Raw genomic sequence first — 18799 nt, 5'->3', positions numbered from 1 at the left:
TATTTGACTGTAAATGGAAAGCTACAATAAATGAGAAGAATGTGCGTGCCATAGTTGGGTGAATAGCATTTACTGTGCTGACCATAGACAGTGCAAGAGGTCTCAAATTACATCTCATGAACTAGTAAGTACAGTTATCAGGGGAAGCTGGGTTACCCTTCATTGTTCTTCCAGGGACCTTAGCATGCCCTTGATCCACACAATTCCATAAGCTCAATGCATGGATCAAGGGGATAACATCACCTTTAGATGGATATTCTTCTTTCACCCCTTCAAACAACTTCATTTTCAGTGTCCTGTAGTCTGGAATACATGCTACTGAGGACACTTAACAGGCAAAATTAGTTCAACAAAGCAAATAAACAATTCAGAAATATTAAAGCTCCATTACATTTTATATTTCTTTAGGTTTTAGTTGCCATGTATCATATGAATAGACTACAATCAACATTCACTGACAGTAAACCAAATGTTGTTTCTCATAATTAATTAGTTGCATAGTATTCATATATTATCAATCTTCCATGGTAAGTGAATCCTGTTTTTTTCCAGCAGTATATCAATGATGACCATTTTTTTTCTCCTAGTTACAGGAGTTGTATCAGTATAGAGCTTTTTGCTCTAAATATACTGAATAATTAAACATCTGAGTTTGATGGCTCTAGCAGCATTTCATTTTTAAACAGTAACACAAGGAGAGAAAGAGGTTCTGAAGGAAACTCCTTCTGCAACCTAAAAAATTACTATATTTTGTAATATGAGAATTCATCAGAATGGAAGTAAACACTGTGTGCTGTAGTGTTATTTAATTGCACAGACTAATAGCAGTACAGTTACTATGAATAAAAATCCAGTGTTTTGTCATCTGAAGTACTTCAAGCAATCCACCCTCTCCATACTTATCTTTACAGTTAGGCTAAAATACTTCCCATCAAAATTAATGCACTCAACTAAAAAATAAAACCACTAAACAATAGTGGTCAAATACTCAGCTCGCTGTCATTTGAGACTTCACTATCCAAATCTAAGACACCAGAAGTGCCAGGTGAAATCAACAATCAGAAGTGGGCAGGTCAGGCAGAGCCCCTGCTCCCACAGCTGGAAGCAGCCACTGCAGGTCCCTGGGAAGGCAGAGAACGCTGTGTGGGCAGCACCCGGCCTGTGCAAATCGCGTTACCCCGTTCCACCCCACACCTCAACAGTAAATACATAAAAAGTACACAAACAACAACAAAACCCACAAACAAACAAAAAAAAACCAACCAAACAAAAAACTCAAACAGATCCATAAACCCCCAACTTCGACGTTTAAAGTTCTTTTCCATTTTAATGCCCTAGGATTTTCCAGTAACAAAGGGTATTGTTGTCACAACACTGAGCTTGCACAACTGCCTGCTCACTACATCTTGTCTTTACTCTTATCCATCACAAACATACCCGAAGTTTTTCACTAGAAACGAAGTAAGTCAACATGCAAAAAAAAAAAAAAAAAAAAAAAAAAAAAAAAAAAAAAAAAAAAAAAAAAAAAAAAGTCTAGGGTTTTCTTCCCAACAACTGAATGGGCTTTACATTGTTTAAAGTTATGCTGAAATACTCAGAAGGAAAAAGCAACAACGACAACAAAAACAAAGCACACAAACGAACAGAAACACCAGCAGAAAGCTCCCTGCCATGACGAGTTCAGATCAATGCTTTTGTCTTCCATTTTACCCAGGGCTCAGGAGAGCACCGCTGTGCCGAGGGCTCTCCGGGCGCGCTCCCGAGCGATGTAAACACGCTGGGGGCTGGGGCTGCGCCGCGGGGAGCGGGCACGGCCGCGGGGTCACCGGGGCTGCCCGATCCGGGCGGGCACGGGAGTTTCTGACCTACATTCCCCGCAGCGGGATGAAAACCCTCCCGCCGCAGACAGAGCGCGGCGGGCGAGCGGCCTCCCCCGCCGGCAGGGTGTGTTCGGGGGTGGGGAAAGCGAGCGGGCCGGGGCGAGGATGGAGGCTGGCGGAGGCGCCGACACCTGCCCGCCGACACCGCGGCCCCGCCGCCGGCTCCTCCTCCACCGGGGACGGACACCTGCTGCGGGACAGCCGCACGCGCGGCCCGGCGGCGGCCGAGGCCCGGCGGCCGCGGGCGGGTTCGTCCCGCCGGTTTTCCCGAGCCCGCCGAGCCCCGCGGCGGGGCCGGGGTCGGGCCAGCTCCCCGCGGCGCCGCGCAGGCCGCGGCCGGGCCTGTAGGGGCGGGGGGCTCGGCCCGAGGCCGCGGGGCCTGCGGCGGCGGCGACGCGGGGCGGGCGCGCCAGGCCCGGCCCCGGGCCCTCCTCCGGGAGCGGAGCCGGGCGGAGGCGGCGGCGGCGCGTCCCCCTCACTCACCGCTCTCGATCTCGTTGCCCTTCTTGGCGGTAGCTGCGTTCCCCATGGCCGGGCCGGGGCGGGCGGGGGCCGGGCCGGGCTCGGCTGGCGGGGCGGCGCGGCCCGCGGGCGCGGCGGCGGCAGCGGCGGCGGAGCTGCCCTGGCCCCGCTCTGGGTCTCTGTGTCTCCGGCCGCCGCGGAGGAGGAGGCGAGCGCTCTGCCCCCTCCCCCGCCCCGCACTCGGCGGAAATGACGGCCGGGGCGGCGCCTCCTCCCGCTGCGCCGCCCGCGGGGGCGCAGCCGACCACGGCCGGGCCGCTGCCGCCGCCTCGGGCGGGGGCTGGCCCGGGGCAGGGGCTGCGGGAGCCCCGAGCGGCGCCCCCCGCCCGGCAGCGGCTCGGGGGGGCGGCGGCGGCGAGTGCCCCCGGCGGGTGCCCGCCGGGGCCCCGGCAGCCCCCGCATCCCCGGCGGGGCGGGCGGCGGCCCCGGAGCGCCCCCGCTGCCGCAGGGCAGGCCCGGCCCGCCCGCGGGGCAGCGGCCGCAGCGGGGCCGAGGCCGCTGTGCCCAAGGTGACCCCGGGAGGCCGCGCGGGCCGCGGCCCTGCGGCTGCGCCCGCCCCGCGGCCCCGAGCATCCCCGAGGACACTGGCCCGGGCCTGCACCCGGCGGTCGGCGGGAGGAAACTCGCTCTTGCCGCCTGTTCAGTGACTGTTTTTACACGGCTCACCAGACTATAGAAAAAAAACCGTAGAAAGTAAGCGGGCTGCCAGGAAAGAGGTTTTTTTTTTTTTCTCCTCCCCCCCTTTTGCTGCCACCCATCATAAATAGCTACAGCTACACATTTTCAAGCGGTATTGTGACTTTCAAGTTGATGATAGCTCTCTTTATATATTTATCATGTGAAACGCTTTGAGTGTTTGAGCTCTGGAAGGAAATGCTTATCAAAAAAAGGCTCTATTTTATGTGCTTTAAAGTGGAAAGAGTGGAGAGCAGAAGTGCTAATCTTATGGATCACAAACTGCATATATCCTGCCAGGACAATGTATGTGATACCCAGCCTCTTCTGGCAGCATTCTTTATCCAAGGCTGCAGGAATTGTTCTGGCTACCATCCTTCACTGGGGCTATCAAAATCCTCTCCCAGCACCGTGGGCTGCCTGCTGGTGAGGCACACACTGTCACAGCCTAATACTGAATTACCTTACTATAAAACAGGATTTTGTACACATACAGTAGTGCACACTAAAGTAGATACTTCTAGGAAATTTTCACTTCCTGAACCTGTGCAGTGGAGTACATTGTATGGGAACACTGGGCAGATCTAGCCAGTGTGTGCCCTCCCTTCACAGTTGTACAGGCTGTCTGGATGGCTGCAAAGTTTTGGGAACACTTACCTGAATTATCTTGATGTTTTGTAGGTTGAGGTTTCATCAATGAACTTTCAGTTTAAGGGATTTTCTTCTGATTTTCTTCACCTTTCCCTTGCATTATCCTGACCTGTGTGATACTGTGTACTTCAGGGGAGTACCTGTGTTTCTATGATTAAAGAAGCTGTCTCTGAGGAAGCCAGGTCTCTGTTGCTTTGAACATCAGAAACAAGACTCAAACATTATAACCTGCAAACCATTGGGGGCAGTGAAGCAGTTACTATTGAAGAGGGCTGTCTCATTTTGCCAAAGCTGGAATCTGTGCATTCTTTATGCACTTAAAAAGAGGTTCAGCGAGTTATCAGTAATTCACTCTGCCAAGGAATGGCATGTAGATTGCAATGGCCAGGTCTGCACCAGGAGAACTTAAGCACGGGAAAAGGAGAGGGTACTTTTGCCATCTGTCATCTCAACCATTCATACAATGACAAAATATAGAACTCTGAGGTGCTGTAGTATTGAAATAAATATCTGAAGATGATGTCTCAAGTAAAGATCTTATCCCAGTTTTAAATGTGTTCTCCACTCCAGCCATAATAATTTTCATTTTGGCCAGATTGAGTCTGAGTCAGCTGATTTTCATCCAGGTGCTGACAGGCATTTTGATATCCTTGAGAAGACAGCAGTGGCATCCCTAACAAATGAGATATGCTGCAGCATCTTTAACATATTCCTGGCATTACAGCTTATCCCTACGCTAGCAAATTATGCTGTAAAGGCTGCATATGTGGGAATCTACCAAGGTCCAATAGACTTTACTGCCCTCTGGGTCTTGGTGGACAAGGATCAGCTGGTCATGGCAAGTACCCCAGCAAAATCCTACATATACTTGTCCAGCACCATATATATATATGTGTATATGTGTGTGCACACCAATGCAATGACACTGGTCCTCAAATAACCACATGCTCTTAATGCACATGCAGCACTGATGGGTTTGCACAAATGTTTTTACCCAAACACTCTCTATCAGAAACCCAAAAAATATAATTCAACAGTGCTGTGAAACATTAAATGAACCATATCCATGGTCCTAGCATTACACATGTAGGCAAAGATAAGAGAAATAAGGAGTTAGGGCTGGATGTTTGTATTCATATTCACACTACTCACACATCTTATGCTATATTAACAAGTTTATAATTATTGATTAATTGCAAATCATACCAATGATTATAGATATTATGTGTCTACAATCACTTAGCATTCAGACTGTCAACCCTTATTCCAGCCCTAATCTTTAGCTTCCTTAATTTTCTTATATAAAATCTTTCTATGCTGAAATGCCTCATATCACTGCTTATATACAAGTATTTTGTCTTCTTTCTTTCAACACAATCGGTTAAAAAATAGTCATGCAAATATGAAAAATGTTCTGTTTATGTATGTAAATATATTTCACTAAAGGCCTGATCTGAAAATTCAAATTTCATTTGTTTTGCTGTTCTAGATGAGATTTTAAAAAATATACTCTAAGAAAGTCAACTCAGCAGTTCTAGAACTATGGATTTGATGACGGTGTTTCAATAACTCTCAGCAAGTTTTCCATGTTTTTTGCATATTTGTTGGGAACTATCAATTAGGAATATCCTAGCAAGACCTGTCCTTCATTCTGATAAAGCCTAAAGCTCTATATCAGACATATAGTTCCCTCATGAAACTCACATATTTTACCCTACCTAGACTTAGAACTAAAAATGAGAGGGTCATTTGAGGACAAAAAGGATAAATTTCTTCTAGATTAAGGACTCCCAGGTGGTTTTAATAGAAATCACCTGTTCATATGGTAATTACTTCTGGAGCCACATATCCTTTCACTCCACAATCATTCTGATTTCTAGGTGAGACAGAGGCATTTCTGTAGCAACTACAGCTGTTGTTTTAATGCACATTTGAAACAAGTCACTGAATCATTACGCGTCTTCATTTTCTTCTCTTGAGTTTGAGGTGTGCCTGCATTGCAAGGGGCTGGCATGTTCAGATGGATGGTTTAGCCCATCCGTACTGATCATCCTTACCCTGGGGCTGTAGGCTCTGCTTGGGTTAGGAATATGCACCTGCCTTAGTTAGGATTCTCTTTCTGTGGCCAGCCTGCCTTACCATTGCAGCAGTGCCTGTCAACTGCAGGGTTTGAATACCAAATTAGACTGCTCTTCCCAAAATCCCACATTCCTGCATCTTTGAATACCCCTGGCAGCCTCCTTCTCTCTCCTAAACAGAATGATATATTTGGCATTTAACTCCTTATTTTCCTTTTGGGTTGTTCCAGGCTACTGGCACATTTCCTGCTCTCAGCTAACCCCTGTTCTGCCAGTGTGGGATGCTTTTCTAGCAGGTTGCTAACGTGCCAAGAAGCATATGTATTTCTTTGTGAATATGGAAGATATTTTCCAAATTTTACAGCTTCTGACCCAGAAACAGGAATATTCATCACTGCAGCATAATTTCAGACCTGCCAAGAATATATCAATTATGTCATGTAGATGTACTAAGGGAAAGGATGAAAGCAGGAGTACAGCAATTTCCCCTGCTCCCTGTACTAGCTATACAGACAGCAATAAACTACATTCTTCTGCAGGGAAGGCTTAATCCACTGATGCCAAATTCATTCCAGTTGAGGACCCACCCACTCAGAGAGAAGTGAAAGGACTTACATCATGTTTCTACAATAGCTGAGATTGCCAGCCCCCAAATCCACTATGAAACTAAAGCAACTTGACAAAGAATTTGTTCTGCCAGATCTCCTGAAAAATGTTCTTTGATACCCTTCAATTGTGAATCCAAAAGGAATCTGGAGCCTCTGGAAATTGTTTGGCACACCATGGATGTTACAATTTTGGACATTTTAGTTTGGAGGGAGTTTTAACTAAGGCCCACTTGGGTTTCCTTCAGTGTGAGTACGCTGAAGGTACAAAGTTCCAAAGGAAGTTTACCCCAGCAGCCAACACTTCACCACTGCCACCCTTTCTTTCTTGGCATTTGATGTTTCCCAAATATTTCCCAATATAGCCACTGGTTGAAAACCCCCGATGTAAATATAGAAGCAGAGTTTATGTATCCCCTTATTGAATTTTAACTGCAGTTCACCACAAGCCTGTCAAGAGCCAAGTTAAAAAGGTGTAAGGTGGGTTTTTTCCTGAAGTTTTAGACCTAGTTTAACAAAACAGGTTCCATGCTTTTGCTGTCAGTATTGCCCCCTACAAGAGCACATTTGATCAAATATTCTGTGGATAGTGGCCACACATTAATTCACAGGAGGTGACAGGTGCTGTGTTGAGGTCAATGTCCTGCACAACAGACAGGTTTTTTTCAGAGATAAGCTACAGGCTGCCTTAATGGGCAAGTCCAGCTGCTCAGTTCTTGGCCTTTATCTCCTGTGATCATTTGGCAGAGTGGGTGTAGTCTCTTGCTATCAGCCAAGCAGCACTTTTTTCAGTTGCTTATAATTGTTCTGTGGATTATTCCATATTCGTAGAAGATACACCTGTAAACTTGTGATTCAGAAGAAATTGCTAATTACTGTCATGGAAAATTCATACTGACTTGTCTCTGAAACTGGCTTTGTGATTGTTTTGTGGGTGATCTGGCTGCCATCAGCTCATTTGAAAAAATTCCATGCAATATATTTTATATTTTATTTATTTGCTGCACTTCTGAAAAGTTGATTTTGTGCATATTGAGTAGAGGAAAGCAAACAAAAAAAGTTCACTTTTTTTTCTTGTATTTTTAGTAGTTTAGGAACATATTTGTGTTGCTGCATGTGAACTACAGAAGCAGTAAAACAGAAGTCAGGGTTGATGGTACACTTGTCTGACATTTGATTCTAGTTTACTCCCACAGATTTGGATAGAAATATTACTTTTGTAGTCAAAGCTATTAAAAAATACATAGGTGTTTAAAAAATGTTATAGTAACCCACTTTCAGGGTAGTTGACTTAATCACTTGCATGTTTACCATAATTGAGAAGTGATCAATACTATATACTGTTTGTTTTACTGTATATTAAGACTCTGAATCACCTTCTACAGAATTAAGATTGAAAACAAAAAACAAAAATAGTGGTGTTTTTAATTTACCTTTTTGGGTCTTTTCTACAGAGATCTCCAAGTTAATTACAACTGTTCATTTAAACTAGACTAAGCTATATTAAATGCCCTAGTATCTATTTTTCTTCAGAATTAAAAATGACCTTAATTCAGTTTAGCCTAACTCACTTTGGAAGTGAAATATGCTAGGTTATCTGAAGGTCATTTTAATTCTAGCTGGGAAAATTCAAAGATTTTAGCAAGCTTTCCTCCATACTCTGCACCCAGTAAGTGAGGAATGATGAGGAACTAGTAGTCTCACATCTAAATCTAGGCTTCACTGTGTCCTGCTCAAATGTATGTCCTGTAAATCGCGTCCCTCTGTCACATATCACTGTATTGGTTAAAGAAGTCTAGCTAAAAAGGTTCTTAATGCATAATCAGCTCTTCTGTTGTAATATCTTTAGTAATGCCATCTAAAAATAGGAAAACAGTCTAAGATGGTTTTATTTTTTATTTCTAGAAGAACATTTTTTAAACAGACAAAAAAAATCATTTTCATAAACCTGTATTTTTACCCCTCTATCTTTCTACAACCTGCTGTTTTTATCTCAGTTACAGCACAGTTCCTAGAAATACTAGGAGCTGTGCATATATGCCTAACTGAAGGTAATATGTCCCACTTGCTCTTCTGTTTATTATTTCTTCTGCACACATCATCTTTTGCTACAAGTGTTTTTATTCTAAAGAAAACAATCATCCAAGGCAGCAACATGCAGTTTCTTCATGGTTCAGACCCCTGGCACCTGAAGACAAATTAATACAAGCTTTTTCTTAATGTTCAGCGTCTTTCATCTGCTTCATTTGTGTTGTTATTCCTTGCTCAGGAATTCCAGCTCTGGGTGTTTTTCTGCCTCTGATATCTTTGTGTTATGGTATTTTCTGCTCTTGGTAATGTCTAAGGTTCCAAAGCACTGTCCTGTCCAACACTTATTCAAGTACTAGTTTCTTGGCAGATTCTAAATTGCCTCATCTGGAGTCTGCTTCTCCCAGGAGTCTATTTCTGTATTATTTGCTCCACTTTCTGTTGAAAACCAGTGACTTTTTAAAGTTGGAAGGATTTAAACTTTTTTTTCATCTACAAATCTTCAATGGATTTTACCCTATGGCAGGGTAATGCCACGCTTATCGTACACCTCTAGCAGATAAAATTGTCACCCCAGTCTTATACAGTAAAAGACACTTTTAAACATTCAGGATCAAAGCATTTTACTTTAATAAGCTTCACTTTTATTTAGAATGCAATACTCCTCATTTTTTTGTAACAGCTTCATGAATATCCTCCTTTTCTTGGATTGCTGAGAAGTGTTAAGTATGCCAAATGCATCAGCACTTGCTATTTTCAGAAGGAAAACCTCCTTCTGATAGACTTGCTTTTAAATAACACTTACTGCTTCCAGATGTACACTGAAGTGTTCTTGCCTTCTTTTCCAGTAGTTTCTGGTATTTCCAGAGTTTGAGCCTTTAAATGCTTCAATTGCTTCTCAGTGTCTTTTTTTTTTAATTTTTTTTTTTTTTTATTGCTAGTGCCATGAATGAGTGGTCATTCCAGGCTTAGAGTGTTCAGTAGGTGTTCTTCAGTCAGGTGCCTTCAGTGCTTTTTCCTCACACTTACATGCCAGAAAGCTAAATCTCTAAAAGAATATTAAGACCAGTAACTTTTCATTAGGAGACATAATAAGCAAAACCAATTATAGTATCATATCCATAAGTGTGAATCTATTAAAAAAAAATCCTTGCAAGAAAAAAAGAGTAAAAGCCACTGTGCATATGAAGAAAAAACCAGCCAAAAAACAGCTTGTAAAGTTTATTTACTATTTTTGGATTTCTTTTGGCTTGTCTTTGACTCACAAAGCTAAAAGGAGAAATATCTATAGTGCATGCCAAAAAGAACTTATTAATTCTCATTAGCACAAAGAAGAAGTGGTTATTTCAAGTGGTTGTAATGCAAATGTCAATGTAAAAGTTTTTTCCTCTCAGCTTCAGAGTCTGCGAAGCCATTGTCAGACTATGCTTTGATATTAGTAGACGTTCTGTATATTTGATAGATGTATGGCTGATTCACCAAGAAAGAGAAGCTGAGTGTTTTCAAGCATTGTTTTAATCTCATGAAACAGAGAACTTTGACTTCTATTTGCATTTAGTCCAAGTCAGATTTTCTCTAAACTAGGTTTCACATCTGAAATATAGAGGTAATTTTCTAATAATAGCTGAAATTAATGTAATGCTTCTAGTGAAGCTTTTATTTCTTAAATTCATTTTAAAAGATGGAAACTATGTGAAATACAGTTTTTGCACATGAATGTGAAAGACAGGGCTTTTAAAATGGTATTAAGTATTATGATTTTAACCATCACATTTACAAGAAAGGACTCAATTCTTTTTGTGCAAAGAGCAGATGCATCCCCAAGTAATATATTAGCCAATAAATGTCTACATATAAAAATTATCCTCAAGCATTTCTCATTTCCAATGCTGTAATTCCTTTCAAATAATTTCACGTAAAATAAATCAATCAAGGTCTCTAACAGAGGATATATAGAAATCTGTCTGTCTTGGGGATAACATCTGCATTTATTTCTTATGCTCAGGTGCAACATTTTAACTCAGATGACATTATATGTGTAGATTAATTGAAGTAGCTAGAGATCAAAGCTTGTCCTTTGATATTTCTCCTCTGAAATCTTCCCTTCCATCTACTTTACCATAGTAAAAGTTATTCTGTGATTTAGTCAGATATTTTTTGCTCCTCCTAGTTTTACTTTTTTTATTCTGCTAAAAAAATAGTTATATTTCCATTCCTCCCAAAAAATGTTCTTTGCTATAAGCCAAAGGATTTATGTGTCTTTAGTTTCACACTTTGCTTTTCTCTCTTTTCTATCCCTTTTGGCCTCCATTTGTTTTCTTTGCCACCCTATTCCATTTACTTTCTCTTTCCCTTCACTGTACTGCAAATTTACTACTACTGTTATTTTGTAAGAGTTCACAAAACCAATGGAATTCAGCAGCACAATTTGGTGGTGTTTGGCATCCCTTGCCTCCTCCAAATATTTGGTACATTAGATTAATTAGATTAATGTGCATTTGGTATATCAATTTTCACTGATAGTGTTGAACAAAAATGAAGGCAAGACTAAATCAGTCAGGGCCTTTCCTCATCATTATTGTGAAGATAAACCAGATTTGTGATCCCCTGAGCACACACAAACAGGGGCAAAGGCCATAAAAGCCATTGCTGATGAGAAACCATTTTTCTCTGAAGTCTCAAATGAAATCTTGATTTCTTCATAGTCAAAAGAAGTTTTGCTATCAGGACATCAGGATGTTACCTGCAACACTGAACCTGGGTGGGTTTCCTAGTTTTGTGCCTGTTACTCTTCAGAAGCTATTTCAAAGAAAATACTCCTCTGGCATCCTCTTTTTCATTTCTGCAATAACATTGCATTGACTTATTGAAAAGACAAGAGTATAATTGACCATATCCATTCCTCAAAGTTAGCATTGGGTAATATATTGAATAGGCACAAAAGACATGTTAGAAATGATTCTTGGGTAAATAATTGTTTCCGATAATTTCTTAGAAATGGTAAATCCACATTGCAATTGCTCTCCTTCAGTTTAAAGTTTATTTTTTCCCTGGATGACAAGGGAGGAATATTTTTTTTCAATTCATTGTTTGAAGGGGAGCTAAATGGTTTGTATATTGATCCTTTAACAGCCAAATATTAATAACACAATCAATACCAATACTTACCATTTTTAGAGTGCTTTTTCATCCACAAATTTTAGGGTTATACAGTCAGAAGTAAAAGGCTTCTGAAAGTTTCGGTGGTGTTGGAGAGCAGGATTTCCATGGCAGCTGGGATTTCAAGGAAGGAGGGAAGAGAAAGGCTGGGCTGCAGGACAGAAGAGAACATTTGAAAATGGTAGAGAGAAGAAAATGAAGCCAGGAGAATTGTAGCGCATACATGTGCAAGAGAGAGAACAGATAAAATAATTATGGAAGAACTGTATAATTTGCCTCATGCAACAGGAAAATATGCAATATAGTCTTTTAAGAAAGATAATAGGAGATGGTAACCTATCTCATTTGGGGAGAAAAAATGTTGCTTTAATTAGGAGAAACTGTGATTTTATTACAATTTTGGCAATACACACACTGTCCAGGTTCATCCCTGCCTGTGTGTGCTCCATGTGTGCTGCTGTCTTTTCCCTGATGACTCTGAGTGCAGTAATTTGCAGACTTCTTGTCCAGACACAGTCTTTTAATATATGTTTGTACAGCTGCATCACAATGGGGGCCTAATTTTGAATGGGGTCTCTGTTTTCCACCCTAATTGAAATAATTAATCATAGTCACTCAATAAGGTTGTCACTGTCACTTGGACAGAACAACCCAATGAGATCATAAGGAAATATAAATTATGTTACTATTATCTATTATAGTAAAAAAATTACAATCCATAGTCTGAATCAAAACTCACCATATCTATGTAGAGTATAATTCTAGTATTCTTTAGTTTCTTTGCTACAACAAGCAGTTGTAGGAAAGGATTTGCTAAAATTTGGAGGATTCTCCTGCCCCAGGCTGGGCTCCTTTCCTTGATGTGAGTTTGGAGTCCACAGCACAGGCAGGGCAGGCCCCTTTAAATCTCTGTTTTATCTGGTTGCCTGGACAACCCCTGTAAACACCAGTGGAACAACGTGTGGTCTTCAAAACACTGGGGACCTTGAGGAAAAACGAGGTCATTTGGGGACATACAGATCCAGTGTTGCCTTACCTATAGGAGCAGACATAGATTTTTTTCACAGACGTGTTTTGCACATTTCTTTTTGAATGTTTCATGCTCTTATAGTCTGCTTTAATTTGTGATATATGGAAAAAATAAACATGTTTTCTGGCAGCAAGATTTTTTTCTTGTTTTCTATATTGCTTTCTGTTGTGACGTAGATATATACTGATGAAATATTTATATGTAATGAAAGAAGAATATGAGAAAGAATATTTTGACTACACAAAAGTGACAACTCCACTTACCTTTTTTGCTATGATTTTTTTTTGATAACATGATTTTTTTCAATTTGAGGTGATAGCTTTAGAAAGGTGAAAAACCTATTAGAATGCAATTAAAAGTACTAGTGAAATTCAAATGATGGTGAAAAAGTTACCATTTGCATTATGTATTGCCATTAAATATGATAAATACAGGGATAAAATTATTTTTTAGCTGGTAAATATTTCAAAGCTTTTTCTTACTGATATGAAACAGCAGGTTCTATCTTACACAGATTTCTGAAGAATTTATTTTAAAAAATCCAAAGAAACACCCAAAACAAGAAAACAATCTGGCAGTTCTGTGTCCCTGATAGTTCAGAACTCTTTTTTTTTTCCCAGCTAATGTTTTAAAATGTCTCCTCTCCTGGCAATGTTTCAATACAACAAGTTCCTTCAGAAAATTATTATTATTATTATTACTGCTGTATGTTATTTTTAAAAGTAGTAATATATAGTTACTACATTACTTCTTTTCCAGCTTTAAAATATTGTATTATTCCTATATATCCCTCCTGCTGTCTATAAAATAATTGCTATCCATGGGAGATACATAGATAGGTGAACTTGGTTATAGATTAAAAACTAATTAACTTTGAACTCCATTTTATATCTCTAATGTTTAAGGTGAAAATCTCCATTTAGTTTGTGTTAACATGATAGCTCTATAACTTGTACTCGATATAAGCACTCCTCCTAAACTTTAGCTATAAAAAACTTATAACATTTCATATATAAAATCTCTGAGTTTGTGATTAAATGATGAAAAAACTCTTAAACAGTAGCTCTCTTAGGCTAACTGGATCTCAAAAATGAATATTAAGTTATTAGAATTTTTGGTTGAATCCAGTGAACGTCATTCTTGCCTTCATTTTTGAGAGAGGAAAAAGAATATAAAGCAATTTTTGTGTATGTAATCCAAATTCACACAATCTTAAGTCCTACATAGTCTTTAAAATAACAATGAAGTAATCAGAAAACATAACTTAATCAAAACAGGGTAAAATGCAGAATAATTAAATTGAATGACAATTTTAGTCCTCTGTTACTGTGGCTGGATCTTTGAATGGTAAAATCTTATCAAATCTTCATGGAGCTGCTGGGTCCACTGCACTTTTTATAAAATGTGACATTTCTTTCTCTTCTACTCACTCTATTGCAGCAGACTTTTAGTCTGACATAGGAGTAGGATGGGACTTGGATTGTAGCAAATCCATAATCTGCCACTGTCTGCTCTGGATCATTGGTAGCAAAATTCTTATTTTTAATGGGAGCACTGTGCTTTAAAGATGAAGGCTAATATCAGGCTATCTGTTCTACATTTGCATCCTCCTCATTATCTTAAGGAGGGATAAAACAGGTTTGGAGATGTGAGTTATTTTGCACATGGAAATTTGCATTTTTTCGGTGAGATCAGTTCATAGGGTGCTTCCACAAGTGGTCACTCCGCACATTTCAGTTTATTTTACAATCTTTGTTAATAGTTCCTGTTGGTGAGTGCTACATAATACAGACAATTTTACAGTCTCTAAATGTCACAGAACAAGTGCAAATAGATATTATTCAGTCTGTAGAAAATGTTACCTGTGTATGGGTATCCTTAGTTGTCCTGCAAGTTAACCCCTGTTTTGTTTACCTTTTCTAGAACCAGAAATTCCTGTTGTAAATAGCAAGCAATATTTGATTGAAAGGGCAAACAAAACTCTACTGCTGAACAGGGAAGTTCCTTCTACACTCTGAATTAAATTTCATATGCCTATCCAGATAAATATTGGTTAATATGAGATATATTGTACAAAAGTTCCTTGTGAAAGATAACACAAACACAAAAGTCCTACAATCTCTACTACAGAATTTCAAATTAAATAAAATAAATAAATTAAATTACAGGTTCCTCTAAATCTTGTCAGGGCACTGAGAGCACTTACATGTGTTAAAGGAGCTGGGAAGCCTCAGCTGAGACCTCCCCACAGCCATGGGCTCAGGAGCTCTATTTACCATCAGCTCTGAGTTCCCAGTTCTTGCTGCAGTTACACTGGAGGAGTGCTGATCACCTGTACAGCCACAACCTGGCTGTGGCTCAGGCAGCTCCTCAGCTTGGATTCACTCCTGGTTTTGTTATGCACCTGTCTGGTAACTGCTGGAGCTCATCCTTGTCTATTGACTGACTTTGGATCTGCCTTGTCCCTGCGATAGTGCCTTAGGGTATGATTCTTGCTTGGGTTTGTCCACTTTGGGTCTGCCTTTTTGTAGAGCTCCTTTAAGCTGTAAAGTTTAGACACCAATTATCTATCTTAAAAATGGTTATGGTGACAGTAATATAACACCCAATAGTTGTCCCATCAAAGTAATGAGCCAATCACTTCAGACTTATTTCAACAAACCTGTACGGATTAATTTCCACTTACACCTGATAAGGTATGGATTGAACAGATACTGAGAACCTTTACACCGTGAAAGGACATGCACAGGGAAAAAGCACAACTCTCCTGGGGTGGAAGTCTCATACCTACTTTTTTTATATTTGACCATATTGTTTAAAATAATGATTTCATGACCATGTCCAGCTGCAGAGGAGGGGCAGCTCACATCCCTCTTTCTGCTTGGGCCTGCATGCCAGCAATAGTGTAAGTATTTAGTAACATTGTATGAACTTGCCCCAGTTTGTGAGTACTTACAAAAACTGGGTTTATTTCCTGGATGACCATAGTTACACTTGACAACAGATGCAAGTTTCCACTTTCTTTTAACTTATGCCTCATTTGATCTTACAGCCTTCATACAGCAGAATAATTTTTTCATGGCTGCTCCACAAAAGGAAATGTTTCTCCAAACTGCTGAAATTCTGGGACTTCCTTTCTTAAACAGAGGCAGACAGCAGATGGAAACTTGAAGATATTTGAAGAAGAACCTCCAAGCTTTGATTACTAAACAGATACAGATGCTCCGAAATGATATTTTATGTGGTTTAAAATAGAAGTGTTCCTATCTTAAAGCTGTTCAAAATCATGCCTGAACCAAAGGAACCTCATTAAGCTTGAGGATAATTGCCTGTAGTCTGTGGATAGCCTTGGTGTTATGGTATCTGCTTACATCAGTACTGAATTTCACCCAGAGCATGTTTGGAGTGATGAGGACTATAAAAAGTTATTGTATATGAAATGCTACATTATGTCAATATCATATTGCTCCAGCTTGTAAATTCACATTGATCTGTATAATAAAAGATGTTTACAGCACTAATGAACTCAATCAAATGCATGTTTGCTGATACATAAAAAAGTAACAGGCCATCTTGCTGGGCATTTGATTTGCAGGAGATAATCCCAGGCAGAACTCTGAAGATTAGAGAGAGAGGGGATAAGAAGCTGTGACAGGCTGGCAATATCTGCCTGAAACACCATCCCCTGTTAGCAGGTGTTGGTCCTGCTGGGAAGCTGTTGCATGGATTTTGCTAACATGCTGAGCAGATGGTTTATAAAGAAATAGGGGTTGCTTTTTGAAGGAAAAATTATGTATGGGCTGAGAAATATTGGAGGAAGAATCCTAAAGGAATATAAAGTACAGGGATGGAATTTGAGCTGAATCTTGTTTCTTCATTGGTAATGTTTTCTAGGCTGACACTAGGAAATGGATGGTTTATGACAGCACAGATTATATTTGGACATGGCTTTGTAGCAAGTGGGAAAATGGACCTGTTTAGAAAAGTGTAATTATCTGCTTAGTAAATATATTCTGAGTATTGTGCAAACAGAAGAAAACTCACTATTTTATAGCTATTATCTAATAGGAATAGCTATTATTCCTATTATCAATCTATATGCAGATTCTGATTCAAAGCTTTTGAACTTCATGATTGTCACATTTAATGTTGAGAAGCTCTTTTTGGCATTTGCCAGTACTAACAGTTGCACAAGGATAGAGCCTGTTTCAACAGCAGAGGAAAAATGCAACTTTAACTTTTCTGGAACACATCAGACTGTGCATCCTACTGCAGCTCTGTAAGCTGGTGGTTGAGTAAGCAGGAGAAATAGGTCTGCATTTCCAAGTCTACTTTGTGACTTTGTTCAAATACCAGTGTTCTTTAGAGAATTGAATTATCCTCTTTGTAATTTGAGGACATTTTATTTACTGACTTGGAGATGGATTAAATATACAGCATTACAGTGCTCATCGTTATTCAGGGAATATGTTTGTAGTAACAGGAAGGGTGAAACAGGAACTGTGTTCAAATAAATCATCAATATTTCTCTGAAAGATAGACCTGATCTGATTGCCCTCACTATTCTTCAACTGTAACAATTAAATTCATAAAGGAATCCAGAACTTCTGTTTGGAAAAATAGGAAAAACCTAAGAAAATTCTTAGAAATATGTAGATTACTTTCTGATCTCTGGTTTTCTGGCTTTCCTATTTGTTCATTTGTGAAATTCATAAGATAATCTCCATGCCATGCCATATAAAAGGTATTTTTCTTACTAGTTCTATTTACAATAATTATCTAGGCACATCTGTTCTCAAGTGCATCAATATTCAATATTTAAACTAGCTCAATATTAAAAATATAACTCTATTTAATGCTCCTAATTAAGCATCTGTATATTTAATACCCTGCTTTGGTTCTTTACTACATTTTGTTAGCTCTTATGTTTCAACATGGAGGTAGCCAGAACCACTTACTCTCAGAGTGATTCAGAATGCAGATCGCATTAAAAAAAGTAAATCTGATCTGCTTCTGGGAAACAACAACTAAATGCACGTTCTGGAAGAGATTAATGCCTCCTGCCTCCCAGGAATGGAGAGGAGAAAAAGCATTTCTGCTGGGAGGCTCTGGCCTTTGCTGGGAGGATGTGTCACGCGTTGTGCTTTCCCAGCTGAGAACAGCACCCATTGGTAGCAGCCCTCTGAAGAGAGGAAGCATTAGCTGTACCTGGAAGGGAAAGCTTTCCTAAAATCCTCCCAGGAGCCGAGCAGGCCACAATTCTATTCCCAAACTTCAGATTTGCCTGTGAATTATAAAGCAACAGTTGGGTGGAATCTCTCATCACAAACTCCTGCTTGTGGGTTGATGCTCTTCCCAATATACGATGTACTTTGCTCAGCAGAGGTGTGCACATGGCTTGGGGTGGAGTGGCCTGGTTTGGGCTGTGGAATGTGGACACGCTGCTAAACAAAGCAGGCAGGGTCTGCTGCAGGCCTTGCCCAAGCTTTGACCCAGAGACAACAAGCGATGCATGTCAGCCTGGTAAGCGGCTTCATCTGCAGTCAGTGGCAGCGTTCCAAATGACGATCGGAAAGAGAATCAGCCCTTTCCTCAGGAGCATCCTGGAACACAGCTTTGGCACAGTTGTGAGAATAAAGACTGTTGACATGGGGACGAGCTTACATCCCATTGCTTCAGCATGGGCTTCCCATCACTAAAATTCAGACCTGCTACTACAAACACTCACCTACAAAAACAAGCATGGGAACTTCTATCAGATTACATGTTTGTGGACAGAAATCATATCTCTGTGGTGGTTTTTTTTTTTTTTTTTTTTTTTTTTTTTTTTTTTTTTGTTGTTGTTGTTGTTGTTTTTTTGTTTTTTTTTTTTTTTTTTTTTACCAAAAAGCCCAACAAAGGTTTTAGTGGCAAATAAATCATAATTTCTGCATATCAGTAAAAACCACAATGTAATCTGTCATCCAACCCAATGAAAAATATCATGTCTTTCAAAAGTATATTCTTCAACTTTACAGGCTACAAATTGATACCACACATGAGAGAACAGTCTGATATCTCTCTAGGATTTCCTAAAGGATTTTTATGTGGTTTTCTGTCCTTAACAATCATTTTAGCATTTGCAAGAAGCCCACAATCTGTTCCTATTAAAGTATCAGCTTACCTCAAAAG

At 40.2% G+C, this 18799-nt stretch overlaps 1 protein-coding gene and 1 long non-coding RNA gene across 3 annotated transcripts in view; both read right to left on the bottom strand.

Annotated features, from left to right (window-relative positions):
* PRKACB (protein kinase cAMP-activated catalytic subunit beta) overlaps positions 1–3035 on the bottom strand; it is a 64387-nt gene extending 61352 nt beyond the window's left edge. The window contains exon 1 of one of the 2 annotated variants that reach the window (XM_063407376.1): positions 2364–3035. In XM_063407376.1, the coding sequence (XP_063263446.1) occupies positions 2364–2409 (46 nt within the window). In that variant the 5' untranslated portion in view covers positions 2410–3035. Of the gene's footprint in view, positions 1–1710; positions 2264–2363 lie in introns of those variants that run through there. The other variant, XM_063407379.1, reaches the window with a different exon arrangement.
* A 2755-nt stretch (positions 3036–5790) lies between these two features.
* LOC134555615 (uncharacterized) lies at positions 5791–18456 on the bottom strand. Its single transcript, XR_010081462.1, has 3 exons — positions 12338–18456; positions 11608–11749; positions 5791–9487 (listed from the first exon to the last, which is right to left on the bottom strand). It is a non-coding gene; the product is annotated as an uncharacterized LOC134555615 (long non-coding RNA).
* Between the last annotated feature and the right edge of the window lie 343 nt (positions 18457–18799).

Source organism: Prinia subflava, chromosome 10 (assembly GCF_021018805.1).
Source record: "Prinia subflava isolate CZ2003 ecotype Zambia chromosome 10, Cam_Psub_1.2, whole genome shotgun sequence".
NCBI lineage: Eukaryota > Metazoa > Chordata > Aves > Passeriformes > Cisticolidae > Prinia > Prinia subflava.
Note: the sequence above shows the minus strand (reverse complement) of the source record. Positions and strands in the feature narration are given on the sequence as shown.